At 39.7% G+C, this 18,600-nt stretch overlaps 1 protein-coding gene across 2 annotated transcripts in view; it reads right to left on the bottom strand.

Annotated features, from left to right (window-relative positions):
* cacna1c (calcium channel, voltage-dependent, L type, alpha 1C subunit) overlaps positions 1 to 18,600 on the bottom strand; it is a 317,859-nt gene that overhangs the window by 88,274 nt on the left and 210,985 nt on the right. For both annotated transcript variants that reach the window (XM_017494341.3, XM_047162132.2), the window contains exons 30-31: positions 1,179 to 1,337; positions 917 to 1,027 (exon numbers count right to left, since the gene is read on the bottom strand). In XM_017494341.3, the coding sequence (XP_017349830.1) occupies positions 917 to 1,027; positions 1,179 to 1,337 (270 nt within the window). The remainder of the gene's footprint in view (positions 1 to 916; positions 1,028 to 1,178; positions 1,338 to 18,600) is intronic.

Genomic DNA, 18,600 nt, shown 5'->3' with positions numbered 1-18,600 from the left:
GTGGAGAAAAAGGGGAAGGAGTCTGGTCTTGCATTGATTACCGAGGACTTAATCAAGTAGCAGTGAAATATCTTATCCCCTACCCCTTTTTCCAACGGCACTAGAACTTTGTTCAGCTCAAATTTTCACTAAATGGGAACGGTGGAGCACATAATTCTATACACATCCCAGGAAGGGGATGAGAGGAAAACCACTTTTACCACCACCTGTAGCCACTATTGAGTACTGCGTCATGCCTTATGGGCTTTCTTGCACGCCATCAGTTTTTCCAAACCTTATCAATGATGTTTTATGCGACATGTTAGGCAAGTATGTCATCGCATACATTGACAACACACACATATATTCCCCTTCATACTCCATGTTCATCAGGTTCTCCAACGTCTAACCCAGAATCAGCTGTTCAATTAAGGGGAGCAGTGCAAATTCCATCAATGCACCATCATTCTCCTTCCTGGGCTACATGATTAGCCCATACAGGGTCAACATGGACCAAGAAAAGGTATCTGCCATCAATGAGATGGCCTAGATCCTAAAACTGTTAAGGACTTACAATGGTTTCTGGGTTTTGCCAACTTCTACTGGTGCTTCATTCGGGGATTTAGCTCCATAGCTCACCCACTGACTTCACTACTTAAGAAGGGGAGTAAGTGTCTGGTCTGGAACTCAGTAGCAGAGCAAGCTGTCAGTCAACTTAAAATTGCTTTCACCACTGCACCCAATCCATTAGTTTATTATTGTGAATTCTGGTTTGCTCTACGATATCCTGTTTGTTGATGGTATGTCCCTCTGCTTGCTTTTGACTCTGAACTTGCCTTTCATTTTAGAACTGTCTGCTGATATATATATATATATATATATATATAAATAATGTGTGTGTGTGTGTGTGTAGTTGTAAGTAGGAAGCAGGCCATACCCTGGGTTTGAAGGCAATAAGTTTGAGGATCATCTCCACAGTGAACAGACCAGTGAAGAGCATGTTCAGGATGTTCATGGCTTTGTTGAAGGATGGTGACTGGCCATGGTGCTGCAGAGAGACACAATGTATACTCTAAATTACAATTCTGTGGCATGGTAATCTCAAAATGGAGAAATGTTTCTCTTATTGTAATTATTAAGGAAATATATTGTTATTTAAAACTATTATCATCTAGCAATCCATAAGGGGTTATACTGACCTGCATTGCCAAGCAGATGGTGTTAAGTAGGATTAGAGTGAACATCAGATATTCAAAGTAGGTGGAGTTGACCACATACCACACCTTATACTGGTATGGATTCTTTGGAATGTACCTGCGCAGAGGCCGTGCCTTTAGAGCATACTCCACACACTGCCGCTGTACCATGAGAATAACACACAAACAGGTTCACACACAGTCAGACACCGACAGACAGACAGACACACACACACATACAAACATTAGAAAAATATCAGTTTTACTTCCTTATGTTTGGGACTACTAAGGTGGATTCCTTCAGAATTAGTGGGTTTTTTTCTTCCATGTCCCTAACCTCAAATAACAAAATCATGTGGGTAACCCATAAAAGGTCCAAGCTATGTCATGTCCATCCTCTTCCGGTTTTTGTCATCAAGGACTTGAGAAAGTTGATTCAATGAGGTAAAATACAGGCATCTAATCATTTGTTTATTGCTATAAGCATAAATAAGTTTTTATTATTGTTAAATCTGCACCATCAAATGAGTGTACACTGGCACACACCTTGGGTACTGTTAATCATGGTGTCAGATTTATTACTACAGATATTATTACTGTTTGTGCCATAAGAACAGAGATGTGGCCTGTAGTTTGTACTGGCATGTAATTGCAAATTTCATTAATTCATTAAGCAGCCCACTCTATAAGTTAAATTGTGTCTATTGTTGCTCCTGGCCCTTAATGAGAAATCTCCATCTGGTGATGTGAAGGGTATAGAAGTCCTGCTGGCAACAATCCAAGCAATAGGAAGCAAATGCCAGTGCCAGAGACCAGTAAAAGCACTCTGTGTTAACAACTGCTAGCATGTGGACAATTCTTTGGCATGTTGCTGTAAGAGATTGTTTTGTCATACCTATCTGCCTGAAACAATTGAGGCAGCAAGCTACCTTTAAGCTCATTTGTATGAAATCCTTTGCCATACAAAACAAAACAGCAGCAGACAGAGAGAGTTATACCATGCAGGCTATGTTCCTGTTGATGCAGGGCAGTCACTACTAGAAAAGCAGCCAATGCAGACAGTATATGGGCAAGATCATTTAAATGAGCTGATTCCCTGATTCCCGAAGAGGAAGCACAATCTGCCCCATGATTTTAGTGATCCCTGAAATTATTTCCTGGCTATGCCACTGCTCTGAGGTGTTGGTTCAGAGCATGTTTCTCCTTGTAGACATGTCTTTAGGTGCTATCCCTGTACACCACCTGTCACTAAGAATTGCTTGAATACTTACTGGGCCGAAGCAATTGGCCCAACAGTTTTCTCTCGAAATCAGCCCAACTGGTTGGCAGCAGGCGTATGCTTGTGAATTGGCAAATTGATAAGGAGGCAGTTCCTGTAATTTATAACACCTACCAAGCATGTCAGCCTGTTTGTGAACAAATGATTCACTAAAACACAAAGTGGTTCACAGGCAGTGTAGAGACACCCTGGGACAGGGTGAATCAGTGTAGGCATTTCTGTCACTGTTATGGAACAACAGTCTCAGCAACCAGTGTTATTGATGGCCCCATTTTGTTACTAAAAAAGCCAACATGTCTGCTACCTATCAGACCAGACTTTCTGATGCAGAACAAGTCACTATGGCACAGCTTTCAAAAATTTTCTCTATGAACCCAACTTTTTCTGAGAACTCCTAAAGGTAAAAAATAATAATAATAATAATAATAATAACTTGTAAAATGACTGCCTATTATTAACTGGAAAATAAAGTTGATTAAAACAAAACCCCAGACTTATAATAACGCAGAACTGTGGAGGATGATAACACACACTGAACATAAAGAAATATTACAGGACATTTTGTCATGACAGTGGCTGGTTACCTGTTTGCATTTTGTTTTCCGTGTGTTTCTCTGCCTCGGGTCTCCAGCGTGTCTGTGTTTGTTTATGTTTGTGTGTGCATGTGGCTGGGTAGAGCTCTCCCTAATTGCTCCAGAGATTACACCTGCTGCAAATCCACTCATCAACTCCCCAGAATAAATCAACCCCAGTGTTCCAGCCATCAGTACGGTAACTACCAGACTACCTGTGTTGTATGTTCCTTGTGGTTTTATTTCAATGTGTCTCATTATAAAATTATTTACTGTCATCTCCCTGTGCCTCTAGGATTACACCTTCACCTGTCTGTCACCAGTTACTTCCTGCTTTGTCCAGCAGAGTGCTCACCTCTCCCATGTACGACCAGAGTTCAAACCCTATCCCACCAACTAATTTCAATAGCTTCCCTCCAATCTTTTTTCATTCTAGTTTTACCTCTATTAAAAAAAACAGTTAGCCGGGTCAAATGCACATCCTTCCTGCTCCAATGTTCCCTAGTATTTGCTCAGAGAGTATCTTAACCTACTCCTGGGAAAGTGGCAAAATTGCCTACTGCTCAGGGGAGATGCCTTGGCCTGGGCCACCTCTGCCTGGGACAGGCAGCTGGAGCTGTGGACCACCCTCTCCTGCTTCACCCCTGAGAGTAGCAAGACGTCCAATCATCTCGTCCAGGGAAGTGAGGCAGCTAAACACCTTCTCCCCCTCTGCCAGGGGACTCACAGTGTAGCAGAATACTCGGTTGAGTTCCGGAAACTGGTGGGCTTCCTAAATGGCCTGAATGAAAGGGTAAAGGATGAGCTAACGCTTGGGGATGAAGTGGACTCCTTCCATTCGCTGATGACACTAGACATTCGACTGGATAACCAGAAGTAGGAGCAGAGCAGGGAGAGGGCCAGCAGGCCCAGCAACCAGTTGAATGACTGATCATCTGAAACCCCTGTCCTGGAGTGTGGCTCTCAAGCACCCCCAACCCACCAGTCGGCACAGAACACATGCAGATAGGACGGGCTCAGCTCACTCCAATCGAGCATAACCACAGTTTCAAGGCAGGCATCTGTTTCTACTGTGCCCAACCTGGTATCCTGATCGTTACCTGTCCTCAGCAACTAAAAGAGGGTCTCACCAGTAGAAAGCAGATTACTGGCGAGCCAAACATCTGCCCCTCTTCCCCATTTTCAGATCCTAGCCACCCTGCACTATTATCAACCCTCTGTACCTCTGCCTGCCCTCATCTACTTGGGTGCAAATGACAGCTTCCTTGACATGGAGCTGGCTGCCCAGTCAGGCCTCGCCATTGAGCCCTTTGACCCCCCCATTTCTCCCAATGCCCTGGATGAGAAACTCTTGGCTCAAGTCAATCACCGCAAACACACTCTGCTTCTAGTTCTCTTGGGGAATCACTGTGAGCAAGTGTGGCTCAATCTCATATCCTCATCTTGTACCCCACTGGTTTTAGCCTACTCTTGGCTCAGTAAACACAACCCCCATATAGACTGGTTGACAGGCAGAACTACCAATTGGTGCTAGTACTGTCATTCCTTATGTCTGTAGTCTGCCCTTGCCCCCAGAGCTGCTGCCCTGACCTTCCTCGTCCCTGACCCTCCTGACCTGTCAACTGTTCCTCCTGAATTCCATGGGAGAGGTCTTTAGCAAAGAAAGGGCACTCTCTTTACAACGTCATCACCCATTGTGAGTAGGCAATACCATACACACTGATTACCTGTACAATCTTTCCCATCCCAAACAAGAGGCCATGGAACAGTACATCAATGACTTACTTGCTGCAGGACTTATCAGACCCTCTTCCTCCCCCCTGGGTGCTGGTTTCTTCTTTGAGGCTAAGAAGGGTCAGTTACTACACCCCTGTATTGACAACCGAACCATAAACAGCCTCACTGTCAAGAATAAATGCCCCCTGATCATAAAAATCTCACTTATATCTAAATGGGCAAATGCCTTAATTCTCATCAAGCCCTCCTTGTCGCCTATTTGTCCTTAACTCTGTACATTCTCAGTTTGTGAAGTGGGGGCACAGTTCCCTTATTGCCTGCCACCTTGGGTCCAGCCACACCTTGAAGCTGCTGAAGTGGCACTTCTGATGGCCCACTATGGATGCTGACACCCTATCCTTCTTGAGCCAAGGGTCCAGAAAAAAAGTTTTCCACTGCTCACAAAATGATCTTAAATTGCTGTTGACCTAGACACTTGACTCCTTCATGGATGCTTAATGTAAATATATGGTGTACAGGGAGTCCCTACTGGTTAAGAGCTACCACAACATCCTCATACACAAGATCCTCTTCTGTATTCAAAAAATGAAGGGAGACACTCCTATCAAAATACAATTCCCCACTTTTACAAGGATAGGGGACCTTTTATTAAACAAGACCTTTTATTGTAAAAAATACAATAAACTTTGACCTCAAACCCCTGACAGATGATGAGTTTATAGTGACTTTTTGAAATGCATTGCATGAAATAGCACAAGGTTGGTGGGATGTAGCTCACCTTGAAATCAACACCTAGTCAGAGTTTGAGCAAAAATGTTGAGCTGCCTTATTGGCTGAGGATTATGAAGATGAAATGGTGGAGTGGTTGAGAACCCAGCATCAGAGATTATGCTGACATTTACAGATCTCTCTGTAAGCACTGAAAACCTGGCATTCAGGAGGAAGAACAGCAATCCTCAGCTTGGTAGTCAGCTATGTAATAGTGGTGTCACTACTCTGGATGGAACTGTCCTTCTTGGTCAGCAATTAGAGAAAGACTGGGACAACCAATGACAGTATGAACAACGGAAAGAACAAGCACAGAAATCTTGTATCCTAATCAGCAGCACAACCTGTTTCTAAACCTCCATCAACACTATGATGACAGTGCAAAGGTTGTGTCCACAATTAAAATCAAACAATTCTTTGGGTTTTATTTGGGTTTGCAAACCCTGCTCAAACAATAATAATATTTTTACTCACCCCTCATTTAAGGGCATGCTACCATGGAAGGGTGGTGCCTTCTTGGATCCTCAAATACTGTACAGTGGTGGAAATAAGTATTGAACGCGTCAACATTTTTTTCAGTAAATATTTTCCAATGAGGCTATTCACATGAAATTTTCACCAGATATAGGTATTAAATCAAGAAATCCAGAAATATAAAGAATTCACAATATTGAAGTCCATAAATAAAGTTATGTGTAATGAAGTGGAATGACAGGAAAAAAAGTATTGAATACGCTAAGAAAAATCAGTTCTCCAAGGCAAGGTAAGGCAAGGAACCAGCTGAAATCCGTAAGTAATTATACCTTCTATCTGTGCAAATTATATTAGTTGGGTTAGTAAATTGATGGTCTATAAAAAGGTTTTTCGTTACCAAGTAAGCCCCATTGGGGTCATTATCTGCAAGTGGAAGCAACATATGTCCATCATCAACCGGGCATGCACAGGAACTCCTCACATGATTTCTGACCAGGGACTCAGAAGAATAGACAGAAGAGTAGCCCAAGAGCCAAGGACCAATCAGAAAGAGCCCCAGAAACACCTGGAGGCAGCAGGTGCCAGTGTCACACAGAAAACAATAGGCAATGCACTCCACTGCTCACGCTCACCCCACAAGACTCCATTACTAAAGACAAGGCATGTCGAAGCTCGTTTAGAGTTTGCTACAACTCATTTGGACAAGTTCATGAAATACTGGGAGAGTGTAGTGTAGTCAGGTGAGCACAAAATTAAACTTTTTAGCTGTCATACTACACACCATGTTTGGAGAAGAAAAGGTACTGCACATCATCCTTAAAACACTATACCAACAGTGAAGTTTAGAGCTGGAAGCATCATGGTGTGGGGCTGTTTTTCATCGCATGGAACTGGCAGACTTGCTGTAATTGATGGAACAATGAATGGAGCCCTTTACCAGAAGATTCTTGAGAAGAATCTGCTGCCATCCACAAAGATGATGATGATGATGAGACGTGGGTGGACCATCCAGCAGGACAACAATCCAAAGCATACAGCAAAGGAAACTCTCAATTTTTTTTCAGAGCAAAAAAATCCAGGCATTACAATGGCCCAGTGAATCACCTGACTTGAATCCAATTGAACAAGATTTAAAGACAATATGTTTAGAAGAACAGGCCAAAATCACACCTGAATACTACGGCCCATTAATTTCTTCATACAGGAAGCGTCTTGAAGCTTTCATTACAAACAAAGTCTTCTCCATGAAGTATTAAATAAATTTCAGTGAGCATGTTCAATACTTTTTTTCCTGTGTCATTCCTCTTTATTACACATAACTTCATTTATGGAATTCAATGTTTAAATTTTTTATATGTGTGGATGTCTTATACTAAATGTTAATACTAAAGTATGGTGAAAATTTCATGTGAATAGCCTCATTGGAAATATGTTTACTGAAAAAATGTTGACGCGTTCAATACTTATTTTCCCCGATGTATACTATTACTTGAAAAATTGTGAACCAAAATCAAAGCTACTAAAAGCAAATTAATGATATGGATGGTCCATTATATCTGGTGGATGGAGGAGCCAGCCAACCATTAGGAATGAATGAGGTGAATATCACTCTTCATAGCAGGTCCTGCATCATACTTGTTGTTGTTTTGTCTTCAAATAATTTTTATTCTTCAGTGGTTTTTATAGGATATAAAGTGCAATCAATGTGTGTATCTACAAAGTTTACTAATGTTTGGATATGTTCATCAGGTATAATCTGGTATGTATACCCAATTTATACCCAATAGTTAAGAATTACTTGTGGGAAGCATTATATAAACTCATAGTACACGTGTTGATCAAGTTATAAGTGTGTATTCAGTTAGAGGAATTCTGTGTCTTACTAAACAGTAGGCCTAAATGTTTTCTGTGTCAATCTGTACCTCTGCAGAGCAAGCATAATCTAAAACTATAAAACACTTTCTAACAGGTGGTATTCGAAATGTGTACATTAAGTGCTTTGTGTTTGTCTAAAGCAGCTTCACTCTATGGCAGTAAATTAAGAACCTTATGTTTGTCTAAAGCAGCTTCACTTTGTGGCAATAAAAGAGCAATTAGGCACATACCAGAAACTGGGTTTCTAAACAAGGCCCTCGAAGCTTGCAAATCAGTGTCAAAAGAAGAGATAAGAATTCCAGGAGGAAAGAACCAGATGAGGCTATAGGGTAAATAATGTGACACAGTAAAATACCCAGGTCTGGTAAAACTTTTAAAGAAAATACAACTGATTACGCATGCGCCACAAATAAAAGGTATCATATGGGTGTGAATAATTAGTTAAGGCGATGGACATTGATTTGTTTCCAGAAAGAACAGGTGAATGCCCTGCCTAGGGATAATTTTACTGCTTCAGAGGTATATAAAGACATGTATGTGTATGTATAATTCATACCCTTTGCAGACTGTCTCACTTTATTGTTTCAATAAAGTTCATTTACTTTTTGACATCTATAAACCCTCTGTCTCTATAGTTTTTTGACTTAGGCTGGAAGGATTGATTTTCCTCGACATTGCAGGTTGGTGTCACAAATAAATTGTATTGTTTCAAAGGTGATTGCAACAAATAGTACACCTTCTGCAAAGGCTGAGAGCTGAAAATATTCAGCTTGATGAATTGGGTGCAACATATCAGGGACAAGTTTGTATGCAAAACTGCTCGAGTGCACTAGAGCATTCAAAAGATCTTTATGACACAAGATATGCCTCACAAGCGGAGCCCTACCATGCATCTCCACCCAAGTTGAAGATCAAGAAAGAGCTACTTGATGAGATGTTGGTAAATGATAATTGATCTTCATCTACTAGGGCTGCACCCATGGTCTTGATCTCAGAGTTTGCATAGAATACCTCAAATTGAATCCCATTGAACAAACAGATGCATAACCTCTACTCACCATTGAGGAGATCTTGGCATCTCCAGCTCGAGCATCTACTGTAAAGTCTCCACTTTACAGTAGATCTTAATAGTGGGTATTGGCAAGTTCTCATGGACCAAAATGCCTTTGTGTGTACTCATGATTTTTATCAGTTGAAAGTTTTGCCATGGGAATACCCTATGGAGCAAGTCATGGTAGAGTATGCATTGTGTAGTTGGATGAAATCATCTACTCTCCATCCACTGAGCATCATTTCTATGATATCCAGTCTGTCTTGGACAAGCTCAGAGCAGCCAAGTATAAATAAGGCTGAGCACAAATACTCAACTGTACAAAAGAGTGTCTGATCTCAGGAGAAATGAAGGTACTACGTCGAAGGAAGCACTTTTACTGTGGTGACCAGAGATTAGTTTGAGCTGGATCCTGCCTGAACAGGAACCAACACCTCTCAAATGTATCACCCAGTTGTTCTGTAACCTTTTAATGTAGATCTGCCAGCTCTGCAGCTGGATGTTTAAAGTTTCATGCAGCAATATTATCAAAACAAATAGTTTCAGTTTTTAATGCACCAAAAGTAAAATAGAACAAAAAAAAACTGCAAAAAATGCTAATCTTATATTTCTGCTGCTCAAATATTGCAAATAGCCAATCAATAGCCTCTTACAAATAATGTTAGAATTTTATGTTCAAATTTTACCTGAATTCATTGTCACGAAGCAAGACTTACAGTCACGCATGGGTTGTAGAGTGCGTCATGATGAAAATAAAATTAACAGCATTTTTCATGAATACAAACAACGACAATGTAAAAATGGAGCAAAATACTAAAAAGGCAAGAGTCCAAGAGAGTGAGCGGCAGCAGGTCATTGATGAAGCAGTTTGGTGGCCATTCCCACAACTAGCTGTGATAGTGCTAACCTGATTGTGGAAGTTTTCCAGAACTTCTTACAAGGAGGCTCAACATTGTCAACCTGGCACATGGCTTTGAAATCAGATTGACTGCCAGGAATTAAATGTAGTTAGCAGCCCATATACAGTCATTTGGCTTTTAGGGAGTACAGGGAATCAAATACACAAAAAAGTTCCAGAAGGACTAAGGCAGTTGTTGGCTACTGTGAATACCATACCAATCTCGAGTGGAGTGTGAGCAGAGTTACTCCAAAATGAATCTCATTTGTAGCTTGCAGCATGCATCCCTTCTCATTCCCACCATCTCATTGCTGATGTTTCTGACCATTGTGGGCCCACCGCTTATAATATTAAATTCCGAGCCATTTGTGCGCTCATGAATATGTAAGGGACATGGGAACACCACAGACACTCAAATCAAAACACGACAGAGGAAAGAGAAGAAGGTCACTGACATGACAGCTTTGTGGAATATTTGTTATTTACGTATATATGTGTTAAGTAAGACGCTTTTTTCTTGATTATATTGTGAAGTTAATGTTAGCTTATTTTAAGTAGGCCTACTGTATGAAATGTAGCTTTGTTTTCAAATTGCCTCTAAGTGAGGTGACAGCACAGTAGGCCTATGGTTCTGTTTTGATAAGGTGATAGAATGTGCAATCCATAAGTTTCTCTTTGTACTGAGAATACTCACTGCTATAAACTCGTTACATTGATGTACCAGTATGATCAATTACATAGGCCTACCTATCAGCGCTGAATATCTATATTATATACTGCCTACATGATATTCTAGAACATGTCTTTACATGTCTGCAGGTTTGGGGACCGAGACCTTTTGCATGCCTCTTGATTTGCTGGATCACTATACTCTTAGTGTTTTGGGACCTGCAGATTTACAAATTAAGCACTGATGGTGATTGACCATTCACTGACATGGGTTTTTAAAACTCAAAAGCCAAGGGCTCATCTGATGTGTGCTTCAACTACAAGAACTTACTTTTAAAGTTGAGTAATAAAAAGGAAAGTATAACACTGCCTGTGACACACTGTCTAGAGCTCCCGCTGATAATGATACCACATGTCTCCTCTTTTTCTGCTCAAGTGTACTCAACCAAACATGAGATGAACAAAAACCTCAGAATTTTAAATTATGTACTCTGAAAAGCACTCCTGGAAGATTCTGACTACATGGCCCTTTATAGTACTGTCACTGACTCAGGAGAACCTGTACCACCAATTACACCATTCTGCATGATATTGTATAGGGTAGGATGAAAGAGTGACTGACAACAGTATAACTACTGACAACAGGAAGTATTAGAACAAATTGTGAATTTCAATGTTTATTTATTTTCTGTCTTTTAACATTATGACGTGTGAATTGTGCAATGTATTTCTCCTTTTGTCGTAACATTGATTTGTTATATATTTTTACACGGCCGATTAATTTGAAATACCGCAGATTGAAAATGATTTTGCCTGTACGCTCAATGTCATTTTTTTTTTTTTTAAATATGCTTTAAGATGACATTTTGTTGTCTTGTTTGATTTTAAATATTTATGGTGGTAAACAAATTAAGTTTCTTACACAGCTAAAAGGGGCCATATGAAGGTCTTGGATTTTTGCCTGAAGTATACTGTATGTTTCTTTTGTACAGTGACTTGACTTTTGACCACAAACAAAAACATGAACAAACAAGTAAACAAAAAAGTTATTTTGCCAGGAATAAACCTGGCTGGCACCCCAACCCCAACCATTACAACCTGCTCTGTGGTGAGTTTGCGCAATCCGCATTCTCAATGTAGTATGGTATCAGTACTATTCATAATTGCTGTCTGTTGTTTTCTGATTGGGCACAATATCAGGACTATTTACAAACCTTCCTAATGACTATTCTGGCTTCCACACTTTCTGAAGGAAACTGAACTGGTGGTCTGAAATGGCCAGAAGATAAACATGACATAGAAGGGACATTTTACAGGCAATTCAAGTGGGTCAATGTCTTTTTTGCACTCAGCAGGAAATGAGCAAACGGAAAGACTAATCTAGTTTGGAAGGAAACCACCTTGGTACTTGTTAGACAGAACTCTGAGTGCTGATTTATAAATGGACAATATTTAAACACATTACTGATGTAATGCAAATAACCGTGATAACAACTGTGCATGCAGGAATCTTGTACTAAAATATAAGTGTATGGGTTTAGTGCCAGGATGAGCAGGCCTAGATCATCATCAGCTCATTACACTTTCATTATAGTAATCGGTACATTTGCATACAAGTGCATTGTATGCATCATACATGAAGCTCTGGCCATGTGCTTGTGAATCTGAATTTGCTGAAAACAGAGGTGTGTCTCAGTTATATGTCACCTTTTTGACCTTCTGATTTTTTTGTGATATTGGCTCAAACGAGTCGAGCCTTACTGTATGGCAGTTTGGTGTAATCACAATATGTCACCCTGAAATTCATGTTTTCTTCATTGTAGATACATTAAAGAACAATGGGATACTAAAGTTAACATTAAATACATTTGGGACAATTCTCGATTGTATGTCGATAAAGGATTGTACAACTATGTCTAAGCTTCCTGCTTTCCACAGCTGTAATTCTATTTCATTATGCAAAAAAATGTTTTATACTAGATACTAGACTCCTATTAAATGTTTATTCTAACACTTAGCATCTTATCATTTATATATATATATATATATATATATATATATATATATATATATATATATATATATATATATATATATATAGTTTTTATTTTTATATTATTATTATTGTTGTTGTTATTTCAACTGTCTCTTGTTTTTATCATATATTGTATTATAGTTGACAGCAAAATGTGAAAAAAAGTGATCTGCTTCTTTCTGCAACATTTTCTATTCTCTGAGGGTTTTTTTTCCAGGCTTAAAGGCAATTAATGTAAAATCCCATCTCAGACACATCTACTAAAAAAAATCTGGCAATCTTGGGGGTGTGAAATACAGTGCTCTCCACTAATATTGGCACCCTTGGTAAATATGAGTAAAGAAGGCTGTGAAACATTGTCTTTATTGTTTAACCATATAGAGGATAATATTTTGTTTAAAAAAAATCACAAAAATACTCTGCTCTCATGAATATCAAACAATTGCAAACATAACACAGGTTTATAAAAAAAAAAAAATATTTGTTAAATACAGGTGTGCAACCATTATTGGCACCTCTATGAATTCATATGATACAAATATATTTGAAGCATATTCCCACTGATATTTTATATTTTCTTTAGTACACCTGGGTGACTAGGAACAGGAAACTGTTCAACCATGACCTGTTTCACAGGGGTATAAATATGAGGTAACGCATAGCCCAAATTCCCTTAGTCATTCATAACAGTGGGTAAGCCCAGGGAATATAACTGATGTGCGGCACAAGGTTGTTGAGCTTCAAAAATGGTTTACTGACCACAAAATCAAGGTCCTGCCATGGCCATCCCAGTCCCCTGACTTGAAACCCATAGAAAACCTGTAGGGTGAACTGAAGAGGAGAGTCCACCAGTGTGGACTTCAAAATTTCACAGATCTGGAGAGATTCTGTATGGAGGAATGGTCTCAGATCCCTCACCATGTATTCTCCAACCTCATCAGGCATTATAGGAGAAGACTCATAGCTGTTCTCTTAGCATGTATTAAGTAAAAGGGTGCCAATAATTGTTGCACACCTATATTTAAGGTTTTTTTTTTTTTTTTTAATTTTTTATAAACCCGTGTTTTGTTTGCAATTGTTTGATATCCATGAGAGCAGAGTAATTTTGTGATTTTTTTAACAAAAGACCAAAAGGTTAAACAATAAGGACACTTTTTCACAGCCTTCTTTGCTCATATTTACCAAGGGTGCCAATATTAGTGGAGGGCACTGTACATGTACAACCCCAATTCCAAAAAAGTTGGGACGCTGTGTAAAATGTAAATAAAACAGAATGCAATGATATGCAAATATCATAAACCCATATGCTATTCACGATAGAACATAGAAAAGATATGAAATGTATAAACTGAGTAAATGTACCATTTTAAGAAAAAAATTAAGTAGTTTTGAATTTGATGGCTGCAACACATCTCAAAAAAGTTGGGATAGGGGCAACAAAAGGCTAGAAAAGTAAGTGTTAATAAAAAGAAACAGCTGAGGTTAATTGGGAACAGCTCAGTAACATCATTGGGTATAAAAAGAGTATCTTAAAGAGGCAGAGTCTTTCAGAAGTAAAGATGGGCAGAGGTTCACCAATTTGTGAAAAACTGTATCTACAATTTGTGGAAAGATTTCAGAGTAATGTTCCTCAACGTAAAATTGTGAAGACTATGAATATCTCAACATCTAATGTACATAATATCATCAAAAGATTCCACGAATCGGGAGAAATCTCTGTGCGGAAAGGAAAAGAAAATCAATATTGCATGCCCATGATCAGGCGGCACTACATTCAAAACAGGCATTATCCTGCAATGGAAGTAACTGCATGGACTCAGAAACATCTCCATAACTCATTGTCTGTGAACACAGTTTGCCGTCCACAAATGCTGGTTAAAGCTCTATCATGCAAAGAAGAAGCCATATGTGAACATTATCCAGAAATGCTATCGTCTTCTCTGGCCAAAGCTCATTTAAAATGGACTGAGGCAAAGAGGAAAACTGTTCTGTGGCCAGACGAATTGAATTTTTAAATTTTTTTTTTGGAAACCATGGACTAAAGAGGAGAGGGACCATCTGGCTTTTTATCAGCGCTCAGTTAAAGACTGCATTTCTGATGGTGCATTAGTGCCTATGGAATGGGCAGCTTGCACATCTGGAAAGGCACCATCAATGCTGAAAAGTATATACGTATGCTTCCATCCAGATCTTTATTTCTGAGAGACTCTGCCTCTCTAAGATGCTCTTTTTATACCCAGTCACGTTACTGACCTGTTGCCAATTAACCTAATCAGTTTCAAAATGTTCCTCCAGCTGTTTGTTTTTAGTAAAACTTACTTTTTCAGCCTTTTGTTGCCCAGGTCACAACGTTTTTGAGATGTGTTGTGGCCATCAAATTCAAAATTATCTTATTTTTTTCCTTAAAATGGTACATTTCCTCAGTTTACACACTTGATATGTTTTCTATGTTTCTATCTCTTCTGAGATTTGCAAATCATTGCATTCTGTTTTTATTTATGTTTTACATAGCATCCCAACTTTTTTGGAATTGGGGTTGTAGATACTTCTAGTAAACTGAATATTTGCCCAGAAAATCAACTCTGAATATAGATGTATCCCCACATAAACACTGACATATATTTTGAATGTATCTCTCCAATTCTAAATAATAATAGTGACTGAACTCTAACAAAAAAGATCTGTGGGAAATTTTGACTGACAGTGTATATTTAATTATATATGTACTGCATATTTAATATTGAATTATTTAAAGGGCAGTGGTGGCTCATCGGTTAAGGTTCTGGGTTACTGATAAGAAGGTCAGCGTTTCAAGCCCCCACTGAATATAAGAAGAAGAAGAGTTAAAATCCTAACAAAAACACCAGGGTTCGACCAGTAGCGGTGTACTAATATGCACCCAAAAAGCCATAATGGCAATCATTTTTTTCTCCTTACCTCATACACTAGGGTCAGTACTACAGGGGATCCTGTCTTACAAAACTGGCAATAGCCTCATATTAACTGCATATTATCTTCATATAGTAACTTTATTACTTTGTTTCTAATGAGCTGTCTCGGTTTTCTCTCAGGCTAGTAGCTCTTTAGCTGGAGTGTTTGAATGATCTACATAACACTAACCTCACAATTAAGGCCAGTGGGGGCTTCCCTCTGTGTGTCAGGCATTGTGTGTGAGGAGACTCAAGCATGGTGGAGTGTTGTTGCCCTCTTAATTTCAAGATCATATGACTGAGTTGTTAAATTAGTGATCTCACTAACTCTCATATTGAGGATTGGAATGGGTAACCCTCTGTATTGCACAGTGTCTTTCAGCAAAGGTGTCTTTCAGGCTCCCCATAGCCAACTGCATTGAGTAGCTCCAGGAAATGAGGAAATGTAAAGATAAGGCAAGCCCCATGTATTTCTTAAGATATTCCAGGCATGTTCGCATCAAGAATCTAGACCCCAGTGAGAGTCAGACATGAGCAATTGTCACAGCCCAGGAAGGCTGCTAGCCTAAGTGGGCAGGACTGTTGATCAAGGATTCCCAGAGTAAAGACCAAGAAGAGAGCTTGTAGTTTCACTCAAAGTGAATGAATGGCGAAGCATCAAAGATGGCCTGATGTCAGAAGTGGCTCAGCTATAAGCTACTCTTTTAACCATTCCTCATTCATGCATCCTGCCAAGCCGTTCTACTGGCACAGCAGGTCTTTGCCCAGTGGCGCTTGTCATGGTTAACCACTAGATAAGCTGGTTTCCCATATATAAGCTACAGGTTTATGCTAAGGCAGCAGACGTCTAGCCCCTCTGGAGAGCAAGGATCAACAACAGTGAGTTATCTTGACGTCTCGGTACTGGCTGGTCTTCAGTTCATACATTGCTTTGTTAATGATGCAGAAACAGAGCCCCAAAAATGGCCAAAACATATCCAAATGCCCCACCAGTCAGTCTGAGCATGAGCGTCAGTTCCTTGTGCCCCACTTGTATAAAGGTGATCCAACATGTCATAAAACACCATCCTGGGTGGTTAGAAGGGATAACCCGGTTCTATGAAGACTGGTTAACTGACAGGGTCCACCATCACTCAGAACCTATGCCAATCTGGCCAATAAGGTTCCAGAGGGAATGTCTTCCATTATTGATGGCTTTTTATAGTATGGTCACTAAATGATTTAGTGTCAAAAGTTATCAACAGGTGTTCACATGCACACAAGAAAGTATCCAAGTTGTTGAAACAGCGTCTCTGGTGTGTATACGGTGTTCATAGAACAGGGTTACATACATAAACTTGCGTTATCTGAACTTGGCTCCATCCCCTACTGCTTATCCTACACAGTGTCACAGGAGTGCCTGGAGCCAATCCCAGAGATCTCGGGGCACAATGCAGTGGACACTCTAGATGGGGTGGCCACCCATTGCTGGGCACAATCGCACACACATTCACACACCCATTCACATACTTTGAACAATTTATAGATGCCATTCAGCCTACAATACATGTCTTTGGACTGGCGGGGGAAACCAGAGTGCCCGGAGGAAATCCAAGAAGCACGTAGAACATGCAAACTCTGCGCACACAGGGCAAAGGTGGGAATTGAATTCAATTAGAGAAATATTTACTTAACATTATTGTTGAAAGCAGGGGATATCAAGAAGCTTTGACCATGGCATGTTCACAGAAGCTGGACAGTTGGAAAAATGTTCTCTAGTCTGATTAATCTTTCTGCTGATTATCTTGTATTGACGATGGGAGAGTTGAACCACTCCATAAAGTCTTCTACAGAACATCCCAAAGACCTTCAGTGGGGTTAAGGTGAGGACCCTGTAGTGGCTAATTCACCCTTCAGGGTTGTGGGGAACCTGGAACCTATCCCATGGAGCATCAAGCACAAAGCGGGGTACATGGTTATTCAGGTACAATCCATTGCAGGGAACACTCACATACACATTCACACACACATATGCTACGGACATGCCAGTCAGCAACTGGAGGAAACTTGTGCCTGTACAAAAAATCCTTTGATGGGATAACATGGAAATTCAGTACATTCAGTGTACACAGCTGACGTTATTTTGTTGCTAATGTTGATGAGCCTTATGACCTCTTATGACCTTATGACCAATTGAAGCGACCCCAGATTATGACACTGCCTCCAGAGGCTTGTACAGTAGGCTCAATGCATGATGGGTACATCACTTCATGTTCTTCCCTTCTTTCCCTGATGCACACATCACTTTGGAATAGGGTAAATCTGGACTCATCAGACCACATGACCATTTTCCTTTGCTCCACAGTCCAATCTTTACACTCCCTAGTAAATTTAAGTAATTTTTTCTGATTAGTTTTTGATCAGTTCTCGTCACATTGTGCATGTGGAAATGCTCTTACTTTCACTATTAAACATAGCCATGAGTTCTACTGTCGATTTTTTACGATGTGACTTCACCAAGGATTTATCTCCAATCATGATCATACAAGATTTTGAACATTCATTTTTCTGTCCACATTTCTTCCTCAAAGTTGACAGTGCACCACTCTCCTTCCAGGTTTAAATAATATGTTGGACAGCTCTTAACGCAACTTCAGGGATTTCAGCAATTTCCTTGATTGTTTTTTTTATTATTATTATAGTTGTTTTTTTTGCTTGATGCAGGCCAATAATTTGCCCCTTCTGAAACACAGTAACATCTTTTTCATGACCATGGGATATGTCTTCCACGGCATGGTTGTTTAAAAAATAAGAAGCTACACACATCATCAGTTAGGGTTAAAAGTACTGCTGCCAGCTAAAACATATTAACTACAACATATCACGGCAATAATGATCCAAATCATATGCTCTTAAGTATTTGCTTATTTAAATCCAAATAGTGACCTTTTTTGTGGCCAGGCATTATACATATACTTTCTGCTGTGACATTCAGATAGTAGGGTCAGAATTTGGCATCTCCATCATGAATGCATGGACCAAAACTGCCTTGAATCAACAGTTCTGCTGGTGATGGTGTAATTGTGTGGAGACTGTTTGCTTGGCACATTTTGGGCCCCTAAATATAAATCAAACATCAATTGAAAGTCAATGGCACA

The sequence above is a fragment of the Ictalurus punctatus genome, chromosome 19 (assembly GCF_001660625.3).
Source record: "Ictalurus punctatus breed USDA103 chromosome 19, Coco_2.0, whole genome shotgun sequence".
In the NCBI taxonomy this organism is placed as follows: domain Eukaryota; kingdom Metazoa; phylum Chordata; class Actinopteri; order Siluriformes; family Ictaluridae; genus Ictalurus; species Ictalurus punctatus.
The sequence above is the reverse complement of the archived record's forward strand: the minus strand, read 5'-3'. Positions and strand labels throughout refer to the sequence as shown.